This window comes from Dromiciops gliroides, chromosome 3, assembly GCF_019393635.1.
Source record: "Dromiciops gliroides isolate mDroGli1 chromosome 3, mDroGli1.pri, whole genome shotgun sequence".
Lineage (NCBI taxonomy): Eukaryota > Metazoa > Chordata > Mammalia > Microbiotheria > Microbiotheriidae > Dromiciops > Dromiciops gliroides.
The window spans coordinates 367139824-367162210 of record NC_057863.1 but is presented as its reverse complement, the minus strand read 5'-3'; the positions used below and the strand labels follow the sequence as shown (position 1 = coordinate 367162210).

At 36.0% G+C, this 22387-nt stretch overlaps 1 protein-coding gene across 1 annotated transcript in view; it reads left to right on the top strand.

Moving 5' to 3' along the window:
- Positions 1-22387, top strand: part of ARHGAP15 (Rho GTPase activating protein 15) — an 880171-nt gene that overhangs the window by 775111 nt on the left and 82673 nt on the right. Inside the window, exon 13 of the mRNA XM_043990715.1 lies at positions 15721-15826. Within this exon, the coding sequence (XP_043846650.1) occupies positions 15721-15826 (106 nt within the window). The remainder of the gene's footprint in view (positions 1-15720; positions 15827-22387) is intronic.

Here is a 22387-nt window from a genome sequence, read left to right as displayed (position 1 = left end):
ATAGCTGGGATTTAGCAGGTTTCACTGGGAATTACCTATGATAGAGGGCAGGGCTGCACTTCCTCAGAACATGCTCCTGCTGTAAAAATTCACAAACCTGGCATTCATACAGGCATCTGTCGCTTGCTCTAATGCCAGTTCATAGTATACATACAAACATCTGCTTCCATGCACAAAGGGATACAGAACGCTTGACAGGTCTGTGTTAGCAGGGTTCGCAATGCCAGTTCTTTATGCAAAAACCCTAATGCTTCCCGTCAAGCCATTAGAAGTGATACAATCAGCCCAGGCCCCATTAAGCCATCAGTGTCCACCTGTGATAAAGATGGCCATTTGTTTTCTTAAAGCCCACTTAATGTCTGCTTAACTCAATTTGTCAGGAAATGTAGAACAATTTCCTCACAGCCTGAAATTTGGTAGTGGTTCAAAGTCAAAAGGCCAGGTCTAGTCTTATTCAAATGATATAATAAACAGTCTTCAAATCGAAATCTCCCCTGAGAAGCCTATGTTGACTTAAAAAAATAATAATATTAGCTGAAAAAGAACAAAATGTGCATCCTTTGTTATTAATTTCTAAAGCCCTGGTATCTGCATACAAGTGAAAAGAACCATTACCAGAGCATGTGAGGAAGCAACCTTATTACCTTAAATTCAGCTAGAGGTTTATTTGCTAAATAAAAACAGATCAGTACTTTAAAGAGGGCCAGTTCCTTTATATTTCATTATTTCTCATCTCTTTAAGAAAGGATGGCTATAGCATTTATAATATTATTTTTTGGTTAAATATGTTTGAAATCAGTTTAGGACCAATACCCTATCTGTATCTGCCATTATTTATTTCCTTAAATTTCTTAGAATTCAAATTTAAAGTAATGTTGGTTGGGTTTTCCCCCCTACCTTATTCAAATGAATGTCCCAATGACCTCTACCAGTTTGGGGAGACTGGTTTTATTATTCCCTTATACTAGATTATAAACTACTTGAAGGCAAAGACTATTATATATTTTTTCATCTTTGTATTTCCCTAGACATAATGCAATGCCTTCCATGAACCTTTATGAAATGTTTCATATAACCTCAGGATATTGTCATTGGAAGTGACCTCAGTGGTCATCTGTTCCAATCTGGACCTGAACAGGAATCTCCTGTTTTTGACAAGTGGCCATTCTGCCACCATTTGAAGGCCTCAAGTAATAGAGAACTCATTACCTCTTGAACTAACCCATTCTATTTTTTCTAAATTCAATTTGCTATTAAATTAGATCCCCATCCCATTTCTCTCTTCCCAGCCCATGCATTTGCACATAGGCAAACCCTTGTTTGTCCAGAAGACTTGAAAGGTTCAGGTTAACCATTTCAAAAATTAACCAACTTGCAGCTCTCCCAAGTGTTTTGAACATGCTGAATCCAGCCTTATATGCACAATTCTTCCATCTATTGTGTTGTTGTATAGTCTAGTGACCAATGCTAATCTAAAATCAATATCCATTTTTCTAGTAAAAATTTCACAAAAGATCTAATTCTTGCCTGCTTATCCATCCCTTTCACTCAGAAATCTTCACTTTGAATCCAACTTAGTAAATGTTGGACTTTTCTTATCACAGAACTAACTATTAACCCAGAGGAAATTTTCTTAGACAAGGTAGATGACTGATTTAATTAACTGGATAATTTAATCAATGGATAAATATAAATTAAGTACCCAAAAATCTTAGGATCATGAGTTAGCAGGTTAACTACTTCAGTTCTCCATTTGCCTTAACTTGTGAAATTGCAATAATAGCTTTCAAAGTCCAAAAGAAACTAGGAAGTAACACTGAGGAGTAGATATTACTAGAGCTCTGAATTCTAATTTTTATTTTATAACCATTTATTTTATGATCTTAGAAAATTCACAAAATTACCCTGTGAAACCCCTTCTCTAAAACAGAAGTATGTTTACAACTGGTTGTCAACAGCTAGAAAGCTAAACCGAACTCCCATTTGGGATCATCTCAAATTAGTGAATAACCAGAAAATGACTACAGGATATAGTGTCTCTGCAAGCATCATGGCTCTGTATATTTTTATTCCTACCCTGCTTTCTTTGTATATGCATCACTTCCCCACTTTGGCAAGCTCTTGGCCATAACCAGGAGTTGGAAGGGGATCATGGGATGATCCAGAATCCATTCCCCATTCCCTGATAAAAGATTAATAGCAACATTAAGAGCAGGTAGGAAGTTTCCTGAAAGATTCTGCTTCCAGTGTTTCTAACTTGGGAAATGGTATTTCTTCCCCTGTAAAAGAGTCTCTTTTGAAATATGGTAATCAGAATCAGGTCAGCCTCATTTGATGATTAGAGGGCAGTAGAATTAAGTTTGAATTCTAGCATACTCTTCCTGTGGGTAGCATCTGACAAACACTTATTGCTCTACCTCCTTTTCTGCACTTAGAAATGCTAAGAAGCATTAACTACTAACACCTGTGAAAGGGTTTTGGGAGGGGGTTGTTGGGGGGATTTTTTTGTTTGTTTTGAGGCATAATACTTAAACTGTAAATTGTTCACTCTCATTTTGTAATCATTTATAGATTTGAAAGTAAATTTTCCATCTTGTTTTTTTTTTATTCCCCCAAAATATCTTTAAAAAAAAAAAAGGAATCCCCAACTTGCTTCTTCATAAGGAAGTGTGGGCTTAACGTTGTAGAACATAGTCTCTATTGGCTTGAACTGCTGTTAAGGAGGTGTGTGAATGGCCTCAAGTTGTGCATTTATGGAGAAAATATCATCCAGATGCTCATCTGCTCTTTTGAACAAAAAACTAAAAGGAAGACCAAAATTAAATATAAATCTTTAACAAAAGAATTCAGCATTTTCTTACATTTTTAGTGGATGCTAATTGAGACACACAATCACCTCTCCTGGGATTGGAGTTTAACTATTAGTTATCAGAGTTCACAGAGTAATTAACACTTTGAACTGATTACCAAATGGCAATTCTTGCTAGAAATGTCTAGGTGATATGTAAAGTGGACACATGGTAGGGCACATCCCAGCCCCACTCCACCCCTCTCCCCCGCACACCCTACAAAAAAAGCAGGCACCCCGGTTATAATGAACAGGGCAAATTTTGTTTTTCTGTAAGGTATTTGCTATTACATATTGCATGTAATGTATGGCTCTGTTAAGGGGAAAAAATTGGAGTCCAAGTGGCTGGAAAGTTAGGTCTGCTCTGTAGCACTGTGAGATTGTTGACATCTGCCGAGGTTGGAGAGCTCAGTAAGCAGGAAATGGGGTGTCACTCTGAGTGGTAGTTTACCATTATCCTGGCATCCTAATGAAGTGTCTGCAGTGCACAGAGCTTCTGGATGGCATCTTAACGCACGGCTAAGCAAAAGCACTTCTCTCCTTGTCACTGTCATCCATCTGCCTGCACCCCACTGTAGCCAATGGGATGGAACCATGCTACAATGGGCTATAAGCCATTTAGAGTTGCACGTTGCATAATCAGTCCCATCAAATATGTAAAAAATGACTATTATTGGTTATTTTCCTCAAACTCTGGCACCTGGAGTTTGATACATTAAAGTTTAACTTTCCTAAGTGCTGTGTTTTTTTTTCTATTAATTCCAATCTCCCACCCCCCCAACTAAATGGCAGCTAGTTGCATGCTCATTGTCTTAAGTCTAATGGATTATAAGAGTCATATGAATATTCATTAAAAAACTCCACTGTACATCACACTTGAAGAATTCATCAATTTACAATATAATGCAATGGTCATTTTCTTTTGCAATATCTGTTTTTGAGGAAAAGATCGAGCATAAATCAACTCAAATCACAAATTGGTTGTTTTCTTCTTAGAGCACATTATTTGGTTTCAGGGATAGTTTGAGGGCTTTGTATGGATTTTTTTAAGCCATAGTGTATTTCACTAAATACATTTGCATTTAAGTTAGTGTTGTCCAGGCCAGATGATTAAACTTGGGGTTTTAATATGACCTCAAATAAAATTAAAATGAGCTTGAGATGAGGTTATCTGTCTTAAGTGACATAGGTGAGGAGAATATATTTAATCCTACCCTCAACTTCTGGATATGAGACATGTGATGTCTTCAGACAAATTCTTCCAGCAGCTTAGATCCAGAGGCAAGAATGAATATAGGTGATAAGATAGGTAGGAATATAGGAGGGAGATCTCTACAATGGATAGGAACAATAGGAATTGGCTCAATTAGGGGGGGTTAGGGGGTGCCTTTAGATAAACAAGAGGGCATAACATAATTTGGTTGCATCAGGAATTTTTCGCAGGCATTAAAACTATGGTAAACATAACAGCGGGGAAGCTTGCACAGCATCACAGTGGGGAAGCTTACAAAGCGTCTGCCCGCCCTGTGCCTGGCTAGAGCCACTGCTAGAAGTCTCTGACTTTCATTAGCACTCAACAATTCACCCAGTTCCCCTGAAAAGGAGAAAAATCAAAGCAGCAAAGCCCCTCATTAATTATGGTAAATGCTCCCAGGTTACAGTGTTTTGGGGGGCAATGGAGGGGATGATGTTGAGTTAGAACAAAAGCTTCATCTTGAAACAAAAAGAGTGAAATGGGATATCAGTGTATCCTTTTCATGAGCCATTAAGAGACTATTTTGGAATATTCTACTACCTCATTAAATTAATATTTTAGATCACAAAATTACATGGCATGTCATCCCATTTCCAAGCAGTAGATGCTTAGATTCTTTCATTTCACACATAAAACAAACCAGTTATCCATATGAATCCATATCACAAGTAATAATTTGGGCTACAGTACACATGAAAATCTTAAAACAGGTACTATTTCCCTGAGGGAAACATATACCATAATAAAGTTGGGGAGGGAACACAGGAATAAGAAATCGTTGAGGTGGGCCAAAGATGGTACCATACATAAGGCTAAGGAGTCATGTTCCTTGTCCCCCACCCCAAGCCCCCTCACAAATTTGTGCCAGGCTTTCTCTTCTAAGAGTAGTTTGTTTATCAGTGTTCATGAGCATTTAAAATTAACGTGTGTATGGGGTTTTTTAAGAAACCAAGATGGAATAAGAGATGATTTTTTTTCCAAGTTGAGGCACTGAAGGTTAGTTTCTTCTTTCAGATCCCCCCAGCTGCTGTCAACATTACAGCACATCAGCTTCCCTTCATGTTCCTATGGTTTTTTCCAGAACTCATTTACAAGAGTCTCAGCAATATTAAACACCACCTCCAAACCTCTTTAAAACACACAAAGAAATAGAAAAAAACTCATCCGAACTAGACCATTGAGGAAAAAGCTCCTTCCAAATTTACTGTTCCCTACACATGTTAGTATAAAATATTCCATAAAGTCCCGTTTGTGATTCATTTGAAATAATCTTGATTTGCTTAAATTGTCACATTCTTCTTACACATTTCTTTCTAAATGCAAAAACGGCAAGGAATTCTCCTCCCTCTTCATTATAAAAGTGGAGACTTTCTGGCTTGTTTATTCCTAACGGAACACTTGAGAAAGAAGAAAATATATAAATATCTCTTTCAGAAGATTAGTTGTCTCAATCTTTTAAAATAGAGGATTTGTTCATTTTTTTTCCATAGTAAAAAACTTGTGCCTTTTATTGTTGTCTTCTATTGTCAAATAAATATATTTCATTTTCTTCAATTAGCTTCATGGTTACAAACCCTCATACCTTTTAAAATCTGTCATCCCTTCTTTTGACATATTAATGCATATCTTTAGGCATCAAGTATGAAAGTATCCTTTTTGAAACAAATTTGTGGTGAGTATCTTTTCACCATTGTAACTTAATAAAAAGGCATCTATCTGAAGGAAAACCCCTCTCAAAAACTAACAAAAATGAAGGAAGCCATAATTTGCTCTAAGAACACACATTTTCATAGCAAAACCTAAGCTAAGCATTTCAGGCAAAAAATAACATACGTGTCTCGAGTATTTTAAATCAGGCATAAGAAATTACATCTGATCTACTGGTAAATATACTATTGACAAGGTCAAGAGCAGAGACAAGCCTGGCCACTGGGACAGAAGTGGAAACAAGCATTAAAAAAAAAAAAGTAGACAGTTTATCAACTTCAGTTATAAAGTGAAGGACAATCCCTTCATAAAATGTTTGTGCAGAAAAGTCATATCACTAAATGTAGATGCATTAATCTCTGTGTATACCATATACCTAGATTAGTCTTTAAATGATATAAGAATTTTAATTTTTAAAATGGCTAATATTTTAAAGAAACTATAAAAAGAGAGAGAGATAGTAGTAGAGGAAAACGAGCTGTGGCAAAAAGCCTAGGCTCAGCAGCTTTCTGTGGGAAATGGTGAAATGTGACTATGTGATTTATAATGAGAAAAGGTATCTACAACATACAATTTTCTACCTAGCTGCAAATAATAATTCATAGTGATGTCCCTTCCAGATAAAAGACCTTTGCTATGTAGGACCCATGTGGTAAAATGATCATGATAAATGTCAGACCAGTGCAGGTAACGGCTTTACAAACCATTAAGATTAGCTTGGTTTCTTTTTTTTCGATGATAACAGTAACCATGCTGTGCCTCTATGTGGTAATAATATCTCAGTACTGATAAATGCCAGAGCCAGCAGAGGTGTTTATCATTCTCAGTTCAGAAATGCTGACTAAAGTTACCACATGTTGCCTGTTTTTCTTCTTTTACAATAGACTCACAATTTAAAAATAGGCTGATTCATAAAATAATTTTATGCCCCAATTCTAGAAGGATTTTGCTGCTTTTGCAATTCATTAACATTCCTTGTTCTGGGTGTCCCTGTTTAGTCATTTCAAAAGATACTGGTTAGAGGAAAAGTCTCTCATACAAGGAACTTGCCAACCTCCTGAAAGATCTTTTGCAAAATTGATTGGATTATAGGCAAGACTGATATCTTTTTGCTTAGAAAAGAATAACCTAAAACCAAAAAAAAAAAGCATTTTTTAGTCCTTACTTTATCACAAACATCTTTCAGGACATTCTCCATGATTGCGGCAAACATCCTTTTGGTGAACACAGATTTGTTTTTAACTATGACTTATTTTATCCTTTGCAAATCTAAACTCAACTACTTAATGGTGGTCAATCTATAAGGAAAATTTTAGTCTCTGCACTTTGATATTTTGGAACCTCAGTTCTAGTAAATGTCTGGGGTGATTTCAGCCCTTTGTAAACATGGGAGAGTTTTTGTCTACACCACACAGGTGGATGATTTTACCAAACTGACAGGTTTAGGAGTGGGATCTGGTTTATCTAGTCAAAATGGCTGTTGTTCAGACATGTCTGATTTTTTGTGACCCCATTTGGGATATTTTCTTGGCAAAGTTAATGGAAGATTTGTCATTTCCTTCTCTATCTCATTTTACAAGATAAGGAACTGAGGCAAACGGGGTGTAAGTGACTTGCCTAGGGTCACATAACTAGTAAATGTCTGAGGCCAAATCTGAAATTCTGGAATCTGCATCCTGCTGACTCTAGGACTGGCACTCTATCCACTGTGCCACCATGTATAATAACAACCTGTTAGGTTGAGAAGTAGACTAAAAAATGTAGGGATCTAAAAGGGTATTTACACTTCAAAGATATGAAATAGTGAGTCATTTTCACTGACAGTAAGTTCAGGACCCTTTGGAAGTCACATTAATCCAATTAGGCCACATGAGTACCTTCAGATGCCATTGAGAGATAGCATATTTAACAGCGTGCAGTAATCATCTCTAAGATTCATTTTGGGGCAGTAATTTATATTCCCTTCGCTTCAATTCACATGGATGAATTAAACAAACTGTGTTATGGTAAAAAAAAATTGCACTGGAAAAATAATCAGAACCCTTAAAGCATAAAAGAGTTGATATAGCCATCAAAAATACCACCAGGGAAAGGCCAAATGCACTGGAAGTCATGGATACAAAATGATAAAATACAAAGAAATTTCTATATGAGAGGAATGTTCTTAAGTGGTTCCTTTTACTTATTGTGTAAGGATAAAGCCAGAAGTAATAGCGATAATTAGAGTGAATTCTAATCAAAGTTAATAATGAGAAAGCAGGGTCTTCTGGAAAATGTTTATAACTAGGTAGTTGCTTTAATGAATGTGTGAGATCATTTTAGATGCTCCCTTTAAGAGTGCAGATTGCAATCCTTCTATGCCTTCTCATCCTGTACAACTATTGTTCAGATCTTCACTAGAATCCTCTACAGGGAATCCAGCCAGTGTTTCAGGAGCCTTACACTTATCTTAATAACATTGTATGGGTACCAATGCAATACCTTAAATGGTACATTTTTCCATTGTTCTCTTTACATAACTGGTCCACCTCCTTATTGCAGTCCTGCACATCTTTGATGATATCTTTTATTTTACTCCTTATATATGGTTCATCAATGCTAATATGTTACAATCAATTTATACTCACCATAGATCCTTCCATTGCCTTTTGAATAACCAACAATTTTAATTTTTGGTGACTATGGAATTCCATGATTCACAGCCATTTAACAACATCCAAAGAATACTACTATTAAAAATATAAGTTTTGGTTTCAGGGAGAAGTTCATGATAATTGAAAGTGGTACAGACCATTCCAACCTTTTTTTGTTTCTCTTCAGTTGTGATCCCAGTTCATTATTATTCTTGTGTCTAAGATTTATGTGCTGAAGAACCAATTCAATGGGCAGACCATTCAACTGCATGTTATAGCCATGATAATAAGGATTCTTCATCCACTTAGTTTTTCCTTTGTACATTGTGAGGACAAGCTCTTCTGAGTGTTTTTGAGTCTTATTTAGAAAGGTCTGCAGCAGTTTAGGTCTAAATTAGACCTAATGTCATCAATGAACTAGAATGTCTGGGAAACCTTACTTTATTTAGGGAATTTGACTTCTATTTAAATTTTGTTCTGGGCCTTCTCCATGACTGTGGCAAATACATTTGACAAACTTAATCTCCCTGTCTTATGCCTTGTGTGATACTAATAGAGTAATGTTGAACATAGATAACTATTGGGACATCTACCAAGAAATCTTGTATTATCTTAATATATTCATGGAAGATGCTTGTTTTTAAGTTCCTTAAAACCCCTACAAGTTTTGGAGATTTTTCAAACCAACCATTTATAATAACTCAGTTTTTCAATCACATCATTTGGCAGTATGATAACTTTGAGGCAACTTTTCAAGACCAATAATATTTCTATTATTAACATTATAAATTTTGCATCTCAAAATATCTGTATGTTTCATTAAAGAAATCTGTAATACCAAAACTCTCTTCAGTGTCTTCATACCTCCTTATCTAGATTAAGTCAACATGGAGATTTCCCACTCTGTCCCTACCTCATGAAGATTCTTGTCCCTTCTAAAATGCTCTGTTTTAAAGTTGTATCCAAAAACCAGATAAGCTTTTCAGAGAAGATAAGTGACATTTTCTTTTCTCCTTATTTTTAACCAATTTGTGTTTTATAGGGAATTGAGCAGGTTTTCTGGGTCTGATATTTATTGCCCATGGATATACATTAAGAGTCTTTTTTATTTAAAGAAGTATTTTTTAAGCCAATATCTTGAGTGATGGGGACTTTATAGTGAAAAGAACTAGCATGAAAATTACATAAATTTTTTTTATTTTTACATGGTGGAGTAGAATACATGTGGGCATAGGAGTCAGAGGAACTCAGCTCAAATCTGAACTCTTCTCATTTTCCTTGGTCAAATCTCTTAATCTCTCTGTACCTCAGTTTCTTCATCTGGGGAATGAATGGATTAGACTAAATAATCTCTGAGGTCCCTCCCAGCTCTAAGTCTATGATCCTCAATAGAACAGGAAATGAGTCTCAACTATGACCTAAGTTCATTTAAGTTTTGAATACACTCTTTGTCCTTTGATGTCACATAAATAATATTCCTCTATACTCAGTTTGAACTATTCATGGTCAAGCTTAATATTGCCTATAATCAGGCTTCCGTCATACTATGTATCTGCACATAGAATGTGTCTTCCCTTTAATTCAGCATAAAGCATGGCCTTTCAGTTTTGCAGGAAAAAAAATCTGTTGAAAAATTGCAAAGTGGCGACTTATGGGTTAGCATAAAGCCCATGATTTTTCTTTGTTTATAATAACATGACATCTCTATTTACGACGTACCTACTTTTGAATTTTAACAAAACACTCCATTGATAATTAATGACTTTCTATATATTTACAAAACCATCACATACTGTAGGCTGCTGCTGCTTTCAGGGAATGGCACTAGGGAGGGAAATTTATGGCTTAATGTTATTTTGAAGACAGCCTGAAACTGTGAGCAAACAGGTGTCAGTAGGGCAGAATAGGAAGCTCAAAAAATAGTCTGTATAATACCTCCAGCTTTAAAAGTGCAAAAGTCTATGTTTATACATACACACACACACACACACACACACATATATATATGTGTGTGTGTATATATATATATATGTAGACTAGATATGAATTTGTTCCACATTATCTCTTTACACAAACTAAATTTAAGCTGTTGTGAGGTCTTTTTTTAAAGTAGCCATTTTTATAGCCTATGAAGATGAGCCATAGTCATCTACCACAATTTTAATTGAGTAGAAAAACCCCAAAGGGTTCTTCCCTATTTGGAAGACATATTGGAAGTATTAAAGTGTGCCTGTGTAGTGGATTTAGACACCCTCAAAATGAGAGACCACTTCATAATTGGATCAGTAAATGACCTACCCAAGCTCCTGCTTCCTTAACCTTGGGTGTTATATGTACTAAGGAAAAGGAAAACTTCACAGGACATAGGGAGCTCTTCCTTTCAAATATAAACCTGTTATAAATGTGATTTTGATTTATCCACATAATACATGAATTACACAAAATGACTTTGAGAGGCAGAATAGCTAGAATATTTTTAAAGTAATAAATATTTTTATTTATAATTTGGAGTTTCAATTTTTATCCTTCCTCCCCTCCCCCTCCCTCAGGCAGTAATCAATCAGATATAGGTTATACATGTATGATTATGTAAAACATTACCATATTAGTCATTTTGTGTAAGAAAATGAATTTTAAAATTAAATAAAGCAAAAAATAGCATACTTAAGTCTGTGTTTCATCAGTTCCTTCTTTGGAGGTAGACAGTACATTTCATCAATAGTCTTTTGGGATTGTCTTGGATCATTGTATTGTTGAGAATAGTTAAGTCTTTCACAGTTCTTCAGGAAACAAGATTTCTGTCTGTGCACAATGTTGGTTCTGCTCTTTCTACTATATATCAGTTTATACAAGTCCTTCCAGGCCTTTCTGAAATCATCCTGAGAACAGCTAGAATATTAAGTCCAATCTTAATAAAAGGAAATAGCTCTTCTTTAAGAACTTTTTAGATATGAGAGAATGAATAAAACTCCCCAAATACTAATTTCTATGAGGAATTAGTCTTTTCTCATTCTGTATGGGGACAGATATCAAAGCAGAATTCATAATGAACAATGATTTGTTGCAGCTATAAATAAGCTAATAATAAAAATAAAGTTATATATGGTAGGACCAAAAGAGTTCATGGGTCATCAGGCCCAAGGTCCTTTACTATAGAGGGTATTTCCCTTCATCATATTCAGTGAAACTTTATCTTAATCTCTTCTCAAATAGGAACCCAGTTATAAATGTCTGTTTTAGTAGTGACATTTCATGCAGATAAATGCAAATGTAACCATCATAAACCATATTTCTAAAATTATGTCCTAGAAACCATGAATCAAAGAAAAACTCTAAGGCCACTCCAACATCCCAAATTTAGTCACATTCCTGTCTTATTACCAATATTATCTTATTACTTATGTGAATCAGCAGCAGTTGTTTCTATTGTTCATATAGTTGTAACATTGTGCTCAGAGTTGAGAGGAGGGCTCTTTGGGGGAATCATGGCTTTTGGAAAAAAAAAAACTTATGGAAATTGAAGGTTCTAGCAAACATAAAGTCCTGCAGAATGAGGTTATCCCAGAGAGTGGGCAGTGTATAGAAGGGAAGAAAAAAAAACAACAATTAAATTGTTCTCTGGATACTGGGAACCAAGACTAAAGGAACAATACTGAATCCTAAGGGACTGAGGGTGGGGACACAGATGGATTACAGACAAAAGAATTATGGAATCTGTTGTTAATTGGAAGAAAACAGACACTTGGGTGAGAGCCTGTGAGTATACAATCTACCTCCAGTGTCCCCAGTACTTCATTAAGCACTGGTTTGATTTCCTCCCAGTCATAATGTAAGCAAGTCAGAGGTCTCTGTTCATCTTCTCAAAACTCCCAAATACTGAGAAATCATATGCTAAAGGGAAGATATTAATAGAAAAAAAAGAAAAAGAATCTCTGTCTTTCAGATTCAGTTTGGGACAGTTAGCACATCTTTCATAAGTTCTGCATTGATCTTAGATCATTAACCACCTGGGATTTTAAATGCCGATTCCAAATTCTAATATGACACATCCATGAAGTGGATGTTTAAAGGTGTCATTTCACTTTTGATTGAACTTGCTTTCTTTTTTTTAAGTTTTTCACCACATACCACAAAATATGCTGTTTCCAGATTTTCCCAGCTATAAAAAAAAAGGCAAGTGTGGTATTGATCTGAATAGGGCACTGCTATTTTCCCATAAGGTTTTGGAGAGGGGGCTTTTTGAGGTATTATTCTTTAGAAAAATAAATTATCCTTAATATTTATTTCCCCCTAATCCAGACACTTGTGTTTTCTACACAGCTCAAGTACTTAAAAACAAATTAACTGTGAGATATTGGGTAAGATGGCATATCTGTGCCTCAGTTTCCTCATCTTTAAAATGATAGCATCAGATGAAATGACTTCTAAATTACATTTCAGCTCTAAAATTCTATACCTACAATAGTTGACGCCATTTCCTCTCCTCATCCTCACACCTCAGCTCCTTGTGCTGTATCTTCCAACTTTATCACTCAATGGGAACTGCTTTCTTCAAAATTACCAGTGTTTTCTAATAGCAAAAGTAAATGGATTTATCTCAGCCTCCGTTGAATTTGGTATTTCTGCAGAATTTGACACTGTTAATTCCTTTCTTCTGTATGGTAACTCTCTTCTGTCTGGGCTTTCCTGACATTATTCTCTCTTGATGGTGATCTGACCTATCTGGTCCCTCCTACTCCGTCACTTTTATTGGATTAGTATCCAATTCCTTCCCCTCAAACAGTGGGTATTCACTGAGCCCATATCCTGGGCAGCCTTCCCTTATCTCTCTACAACCTTTCTTGGTGATCTTATCTGTTCCTAGGAGCTCAATGATCATCTCTATGCATATGACTCATATATTAAGTGATCTCTCCATAACTTCAATACTGCATCAGCAAATTCTGTTCAGCAATATCTTTAAAAACAAAAAACAAAAAACCTCATTGTCTTTACACCAAAACTCACTCTTCCAAAATTATTTATTTCCATTGAGGGTATTACCTTTCTTCTAGTCCCCTGGGCTTGAAACATTAAGTTATCCTTTTACCTCACCTCACAGCCAATCACTTGCTATATCTATTGATTTTATCTCTTCCACATCTCTCCTGTATGTCCCCTTCTCTCTATTTTCACTGCCACCACATTTATCCAGGCAGTAATCTCTTACCTATATTATTTTTATAGTGTCCTAATTGGTCTCTTGGGCAGTTAGGTGGCACCATGGATATAGTGCTAGGTTGGAAGTAAGGAAAACCTGAGTTCAAATCTGTCCTGAGACACTTACCATGTGACCGTGGGCAAGTCACCCTGTTTGCCTCAGTTTCCTCATTTGTAAAATGGGCTAGAGAAGGAAAAGGAAAACCACTCCAGTATCTTTGCCAAGAAAACTTCAAAAGGGTTCATGAAGAGTCAAATACAACTGAACAACAAGAAAAATCAGTTTCCTTGTCTCCAGTGTTTTTCCTTTTCCAATTTTTCCTCCACATAGCTACCAAAGTCATATTTCTAGAATGAAGATTGAACCATGTAATTCCCCTACTCGAAAAACTATGGTGCTTCTTTCTTGCTGAGAGAGAAGATATAAAGGTTTGGCATTCAGGCCTTTTTACAGTCTAGACCTAGTCTATCTCTCCAGGATGATTCTACACTACTTTTATGCACTGAAGTCCAGCTAGCTCTTCTGCACACAAACATGACAGTCTACCTCTTGACTTTGTACCTTTCATAGGCCACACACATGCCTGGACCTGTTTGTTTATTTATTTATTTAGTTGTTAGTTGTTTGTTTGTTTATTTGTATCTATAGAGTCTAGTAGAATGCCTGGCACATAATAGGCTTTTACTATTAATGGTCATTGACTTTAATTTGAATATACTCCCTCCCCACCTAGACCTGTTAGAATCATAGCTCCCATCAAAGCTTAGTTCATATGTAAACTATTTCCATATCTTTGCCAAGAAAACACCCAAACTGGGATAGCTGAGCAACAACAACATGATGTTTTCTTAAATAGAACATAAACTCCTTGAAGGCAAAGAATATTTCAGTTTTGTCTTCCAACTCCAGCACCTCCCACAATCCCTATCACATGGCAGGCTTTTGATTGAGTGACTATATTGTGTCTAATTCTGTTATTGTTTCTGCGATCCACTTTGTCAAGTATGGGTGAAAATAAAAAGTGAATCACTCAAGGGTATTGAAATATAATTTCTCCAAAATATAATTTCAGCTAGACAGTGTGGTATGGTAGGAAAAACAGCAGATTGGGGAGATCTTAGGTCCAAATGCCAGCTACCAATTGTGTGACTTTGGGTGAGTCCCTTAGTCTCTCTGTATCTTAGTTTCCTTACTTGTAAAATAGATTAGATCAATTCTAGATATATATTTCCCACTGATCAGGCATGACCTCTGGTGAAATTAATCAATCAATGAGTATTTATTTATCACGTATATTGTATCCAGGACCATGTTATCATGGTAAGAGATTTAATATTAACAAAGGATTATGAATTAGCCTCCTTACCTACTTTACTCTCTTACATATCTTTTATTATAAACAAACATCATTCTCTTCAGAGTCAATAAGAATTCCATGCTCAAAAGAATGAGATAAAGTATGAAAGGAATGGGGTTCAAATCAGGAGTACATAAATTCACCAAATCATATTAGAGTATCTTTCCTATTAATATAGAAGTAAAATTAATTCATTAGAAAGAAATACAATGATATTTTTGAGAAGTATCCTATTTTTTAATGTCTCATGACAAATCTACTATTTCAAAGAATATTTAACTTTTAACTCGGTTTTTTTTTTAGTAGAATTTTATAGTGTTAGAGAAGAAAACATAAAAACACCAGAGAGAAAAATAAATTGAGTCACAGATTCCTTGAGCTGCTTAATGTCACTCAAAGCCACATAAATCATAAAATATTTGTACTTGTATCTAACTGTATCTTTGTAAAAGTGAGCATAAATTTGAGAAAAACAAGTTAATTCCCTGTTTGCTCCGCAACTTCAAAGATATGACTTGGAATATGCTGTGGTATTTTCAAGTTATCATGATCCCCCCTCTCCAATCTGATTAAAGAGAAATTCTGGGAAAGCTTTGATAGATGTATCCACATATTCTCTTTCACAAGATTTCTATATGTTAATGCTCTGGTTAAACCTATGGTAAGAAAAACCCCTGCTTTTATCTAACTTTCTTCTCTGCTTCTCTTTTTCTCCACCAGAAAAGCAAGACAACAACATGAGAATTGAAGCAATAAAGGCTCTGGTACAAAAGCTTCCTCCACCAAATCGTGACACAATGAAAATCCTGTTTGGACATTTAACTAAGTAAGTTGCAAGTACTCGTGGGATAGTAGGAGGGAAATGCCTTAAAATTCTCTCCAGTGAGTAGTTCTTAGTGAAATTCTCTGAGACCAGAAACTTCTTAATCATCTAATCCAAAATTTTCCAGTGTAGCCTATTTGAGTCCTAATACATGACAGGCATTATTGAAGGACCTTATGAAATGATTCTTTGACTAGATCTAACATACAAGATTTGGTTACAACATAACTACTGGTACCATTAACAGACACCAAGGCCCCTCCTTTACCTATTTGTATTCATCTGTTTCTAACTCTTATGAACTTGATTCCCCACTCTAGAGATATTAGGTAGAGAATCTTTATGTTGAAATGTTTAACAATTAAGTTGAGTCTTAGCCACTGACTTTAGCCAGAATTCCTTTTTACTAATTGGATTCCTTGAATGATGCTCAGTATATTCAAAACATAGTAAATAGTACTGGCTGTGTATTAATAACTTGGAAGAATTGTGTTCTCTCTCTTTGTTGCAAAAGCTGTATATATAAGGATGTGGAACATAGTAACCATCCTGGTTAATTTCACTATCTTTTATTAGGCTTAGCACCTTTACCATCTCTTTCTAACACCAAAATTCAAGTTATTTATTCTTATTTTCTTATGTCTTCAATATTTTCTCTGGTCTAAGCCACCTGATTCTCTGTTGCATTGTACCTATTGATACATATGAAGATTAGAAAAAGTAGAAAGACAAAGTATAATGACAAAATATAAAGAGAGAAGTATAATGGGTATAAAAGGCTCAATTAATTTTATTGTTGAAAATCAGCACAGTGTGATTCCTGGTGGTAGGTAAAAAGCAGTTGATAGGACTGTAGACAAATCAGCATCATAATGGCTGCCATTTATATAATGCTTACAATAAGATACTTACAAACAGGGTTGTACTAGAGCCAGCTCCTACCAACTGGGAGAGAGCCAATTGTTAAGTTTTCATTGTGAGAATTTACACCACAGAAAGCTATAAATCAGAGTCTGATTTACTGTTTTGTTGATTTCCAGACTTAAAAATTGATGGAGAAAATGCTAATTAAATGTAAAAATGTATCCTGTTGTATTTTTCTCAGCACATGACTATGTGGATTCCCCCTTCCACTTTCACAGGATGGTGGCAGAGTGATGGAAAAGGTGGCAGGCGATGTTAAGAATCATAGAGTTTTTAAACCATCTATAAACTTAAATGTAATGACTGGTACTCTGAATATAAGAATACTGTATTGAAATGGAAGGATGGCTCAGAGGTCCTTGTTTTGAAGAAATATAAAGGATTTGATGTCATTATTTTATCACACATCTACAGGAATCATTTTATGGGCTATTTGGTTATCTTATATCAAAAATCCTTATTGCTCATAAGGATTTTCAAAAAGGATAACAATGAAAATAATTACAGTGTACACAACAACTGCCAGTCAATGAGCACTGATTAAGGACCCCCTAGTAATAGGCTTCCGCCAGTCTCGGACGACCATGGATCAGCACATTGAAGAGCCACAGGCCACAGTGTGGCTATGCATGTTGTATCTACCCCATGATGAGTAGCTGGAGTGTCCTCTCCAGGGCTCTGGCCTGGGCGAATCAATATGGAGAACAAGCTGTTGCCCATGCAGCAGGTTTTCCCTCTCTGAGACATTGGTGGATCCAAAGGAGAGGCAGAGCCAGTACAGTTTGGCACCAATGGCGCCACAGGAGTTTCCAGAGGGATGTGATGTCCAACATCCAACTGCCTAAGGGACTCCAACTCCTGACTTTTCCTCAGGGTTAACTACCGAAGCCTTTCCCATGTATGGGTATAGCCACAAGGCAGCAGAGGTTTAAAATCAGGGTTTCCTTCCCCTAGGCGAGTTGCCTGCCAAGGATGATGAGCCCCACCTGCCTGAAGTGACTGATTTTAAAGCGCCAGTGACTCCCCTTCACCCCTTCTCCTGTTAGTAGAAACAGTTCCGCCATGATAAGGCTAGGTGTTGGGCTTCGGTTGTCAGAGGCTATTTGAGACTCACCCTATTGGAGTATTTTATAGAGAGTGGGAGCTTATCCCCACTCCCACCCTGGCATGACAAACCTTTGGAACTCCTATGTGCCAAGAAATATGATAATTACTGGGGATACAAAACAATTGAAATATAGGCCCTGTTTTCAAGGAGCTCACAATCTAATTGGGGAGACAACAAGCAAATAAATATGTATAAACAAGGAATATACAGGATAAATAGGAAATAGCTAAAAGAAGGAAGGCACTAGGATTGAGAGGTTGGGAAAGGCTTCCTGTAGAAGATGTGATTTTTACTTGGAATTTGAAGAAAGCCAGGAAGGAGGAGGTAGGGGTGGGGGGAGTGGTACATACCAGGCATGGGGGGGGGGGAATCAGAAAAAATTTCTGCAGCTGTGAGATAAAGTGTCTTGCCATGGAACAGCAAGAGGAGCAGTGTCACTGAGTCAAAGAATATATGGTAGGGTATAAAGTGTAAGAAGATTGGGAAGGTGGGCTGAGGGTAAGTGGCAGGTTATGAAGGGCTTTGAATGCCCAATCAAAGTTTGGGTTTTGGGTTTTGGGTTTTTTATCCTGAAGTTGATATGGAGCTATTGGAGTTTATTGAGTTGGAGGGGATTACATGGTCATCACTTCTTTAGGAAAATCACTTTTGGCAGCTAAATAGAGAATGAGGGAAAATCTGAAGCAAGTAGAATGACCAGCAGGCTCTTGCAATTGTCCAAGTATAAGGAGAGAAGAAGGAATATTAATATGTTGCAAAGGTGAAATTTACAGGCCTTCTGTTGCTGAAGATGCAGAGCTTGATAAAAGTTAGATAAAATGGATCAAGAATAAGAAATTGGGCAGCTAGATGGCGCAGTGGATAAAGCACTAAATAATAATCACATATGCAAAAAGTAAAATTAATCATGTATAATAGACAAAAAATAGGTTGGTACTAATACAAAAATTGTTCCTTTAAGTAGTTGTCTCTGAACACTTACTAGCTGTGTGACCCTAGGCTAGTCACTTAACCCCAATTGCCTCATAAAAAAAAATGAAGGGGGTAAGTAGTTGTCTCTGCAAAGTTAAACTAACAACTTTTTAGAGCTAAAACTATAATTTAAAGCATGTAAAACAAATTCAACTTTACATATTTATGCAAGTTATTGGTGATAAAAATGAGATAGTGATGTAAAAAATGGACTAGCCATCAATTATAATAATTATAAACCAAGTTTAATTTGTATTAGTTGTCATAATAAGGAAGTGAACAAACTGGAGATATATGGCAATCAAGGGCAACAGTAGATTACAATGTGAACTGACTTGTAAAAACTTATAGAGAAGAAGATGGAAGAATATATAAGCAGTACAGCTTGATAAAACAGAAGCAATGGAAGGTAAAACTAGTTTAAAGAAAGCTTGGCAAGAGATCCAACTAATCAAGGTCAACCACAAGGCATTTAAGGATGAAACAGGAAGAAGAACAACAAGCAAATCAAAGGTAGAAAAGATCTGCAAAAATTTCTGTAACAAACTCTTTTTACCATGAAATAAAATAGAGCCCCTATTCTTGGACTTTAGCATCACAATCCCAGATGTGTTTTTAAGAGGTAGAAATGGCATTAAAGTAAACAAAGATGGGTAAAATAGCTGGATTAGACAAAACATACATAAAAGAGATCCATGGTAAAGATAACACAATCAAGGGGCAGAGTCACAAGGTACCTGAAAGAGTCTTGGAAAAAATCTTTGACCTTATTAATGCAAAAAACAAAAAGTGATTATAAGAACATCAACACCTATCATCCTTCATGCTTACTTTCTTCCTAAATGGATTTTTATAAGAATAATACACCAAAAATATGCTTTATGAGAGTATTAGTAGGGAACAGGTATACTTTCATAAGTAACATTCCACTATACTACATCTTTACCACCACACAACTGAAAGATATGCAGATATAAGACCACACTGAGCTTATTATTTCTAAAGTATAAAAAAGCTTTTGATTCAGTAGAGGAAAATATACTTTACTATAGATGATGAGGTCCTCCAGATGTTCTCGTTTGTGGATAACACTGTGCTGGTAGCATATAGCCTTGAAATACTGCTGAGTCTCCTAGATCAAAACTATAATTATTGAGAAGATTTTGTCTTAACCATTGTCATAGTTAAAGCAAAGTAAAAAAAAAATGTCTGTTGTCCAATCTATAATATACATTGAGAGTGATAACCAGTTGAGTTTATCCATCAGTACATATACTTTAAAAAGACACTGAGAATGAACAGAGAATGGGGCCTATACTTAAACACAAGGAAGAGAAAGGGTTGAATTACCTATGGGAAATTACAGTGTTCCTTTAATGACCACGAACTACCTCTGAAATGAAGGTTTGTGTTTTTATTTTATTTTATTTTATTTTTATTTATTTATTTTTGGTGAGGCAATTGGGGTTAAGTGACTTGCCCAGAGTCACACAACTAGTAAGTGTTAAGTATCTGAGGTCAGATTTGACCTCAGGTCCTCCTGACTCCAGGGCCAGAGCTCTATCCACTGCGCCACCTAGCTGCCCCAGTTTGTGTTTTTAATATCAGTGTTCTACCTTTGTTGCTCTGTGACTACAAATCATGGAACGCTATGGTCTCTGAAGAATTATAATTAAGTATCACTCATAGAGGAATGGAAAGATGCATGGTGAGTGTGAACAGGCTGGAACACATAACAAGAAAGTAATGATAAAGAAGAAGTGGCATAAAGGACATTATCTAAGAAACATATTATCAAGAAAGTAGAGGGGGGGGTTACGTGGTGAGAACAAGAGGTGTCTGTTGGACAGCCTGCTATCCACTGATATTTTTGCAATGTCAAGACAAAGTAAGGAAGGACCCCCCCAGTAGATGCCCTTTGACAGAATTATGAGAAGGTATAGAAAACATGCTCCAGAATGGGCAGGCATTCATAGATTTCTATTTGAAAAACTGGAGGGAACTATCAAAATGAGATGACAAATTCATTGACATACTTGAGGATAGCTAAGTAAGGTTAAAGAGCTGGTTACTCTAGCCCCTTCAACTTTAGAGGGATATCATTTGGATAAGAAGAATTATGGTAAAGTAGATAAAAGACCCTCAGAGTCAGGAAGACCTTGGTTCAGATCCAGCTTCTGACATATACACTGTATGAACATTAGGGAGTCACTTAATCCCTCAGTGCCCCCAGGCACTTTTCACAGACAAATTGTTGATCTGTATTGATGGAAGGAGTTACCAAAATGGGAATTTCCTATTCTGATAAAATATTCCACCCTCAATCAGTGCATCTATAGAAAGAATTTTAAGTGGGTCCAAGAATGTACCCAAGTATGGTTTTATCTCTCATTAAGCATTCCTTGCTTAGTTCTTGATAAACAGTCAATTGCAGCATGTTATCAAAGCCTAAAGACTAAGATTGTTTAACAAGAATTTTAAAACAGGCATGTTTGAAAGGATCATCAGAATGTTTGCCTTACTTTTGATGCTTTCAGTAGTTCTTCAGAAAACTGACTGTCAACACACATAGTGTTTATTTCAAAGTGGTGAAAATATACTTTAAAGCTTGTTTAGGCTGGGCAGGGAATGTAATACAATGCCACAAACTCTCCTTGTCCCAATTCCTCTAATGTTACTGTAGAAAAACCTTGTTATAACTCTCACAACTCTCTACTATAGCCATTTGGATATGAATCAAATCTATCCTTCAAAACACAACATCTGTGTATGTGAAAACCATAATTACAACATAGTCCATCATCTCAGCACTATCAAAGTATAACAACTGGATCATATAGTAGCTAAGAAGACTAAAGACAATCATTGTCCAAAAAACCTCTCTGTGTTCCTAAATAGGGGCAAACACGCTTTGTAAGTGTTAAAGGTGCTATACAAACATGAGCTGTTTTTACTCTGATCCTTAAAGAATGCAATGAAAACAAGAACACCCAGAATTCTATGTACTAGAAATCTCTATTCACCATTATTTCTGAGTATATAAATGGAATCATAAAATGTTAAAAACAGCCTTTAGAGGTCATTTAGTTCAAGTTCATTTTTAAAATGAAGAGACCAAAGTTTAGAGAGAAGTGACTTGCCTAAGATCACACGAGTTTTGAGTATACCAGACATAAGATAAAACATGTATTCTAACTCCAAGTCTATTGTTCTGTTCCAAATTTTATACAAACTTTTCATGCTCCCCCCGCCAAAATTGTCACATCCCCATAAAGGTCCTGGAACATAGTAAATGCTATATAAGCACTAGTTATAATTATTATTGTTATTATTACTGCGATGAGTGAGGTCTTCTTTTGGGATGCAAAGTTTCTCAAAGAATGGTATCTGGTATCATTGATGAAATTGGAATTCATCAGCTAGGTGGCACATGGATAGAGTGTTGGGCCTGGAGTCAGGTGGAAATGGATTCAAATCCAATTTCAGACACTTACTAGCTGTGACTCTGTGTTAACTTGGTCAACTTCTGCTTAATTTAATTTCCTTAAATGTGAAATGAT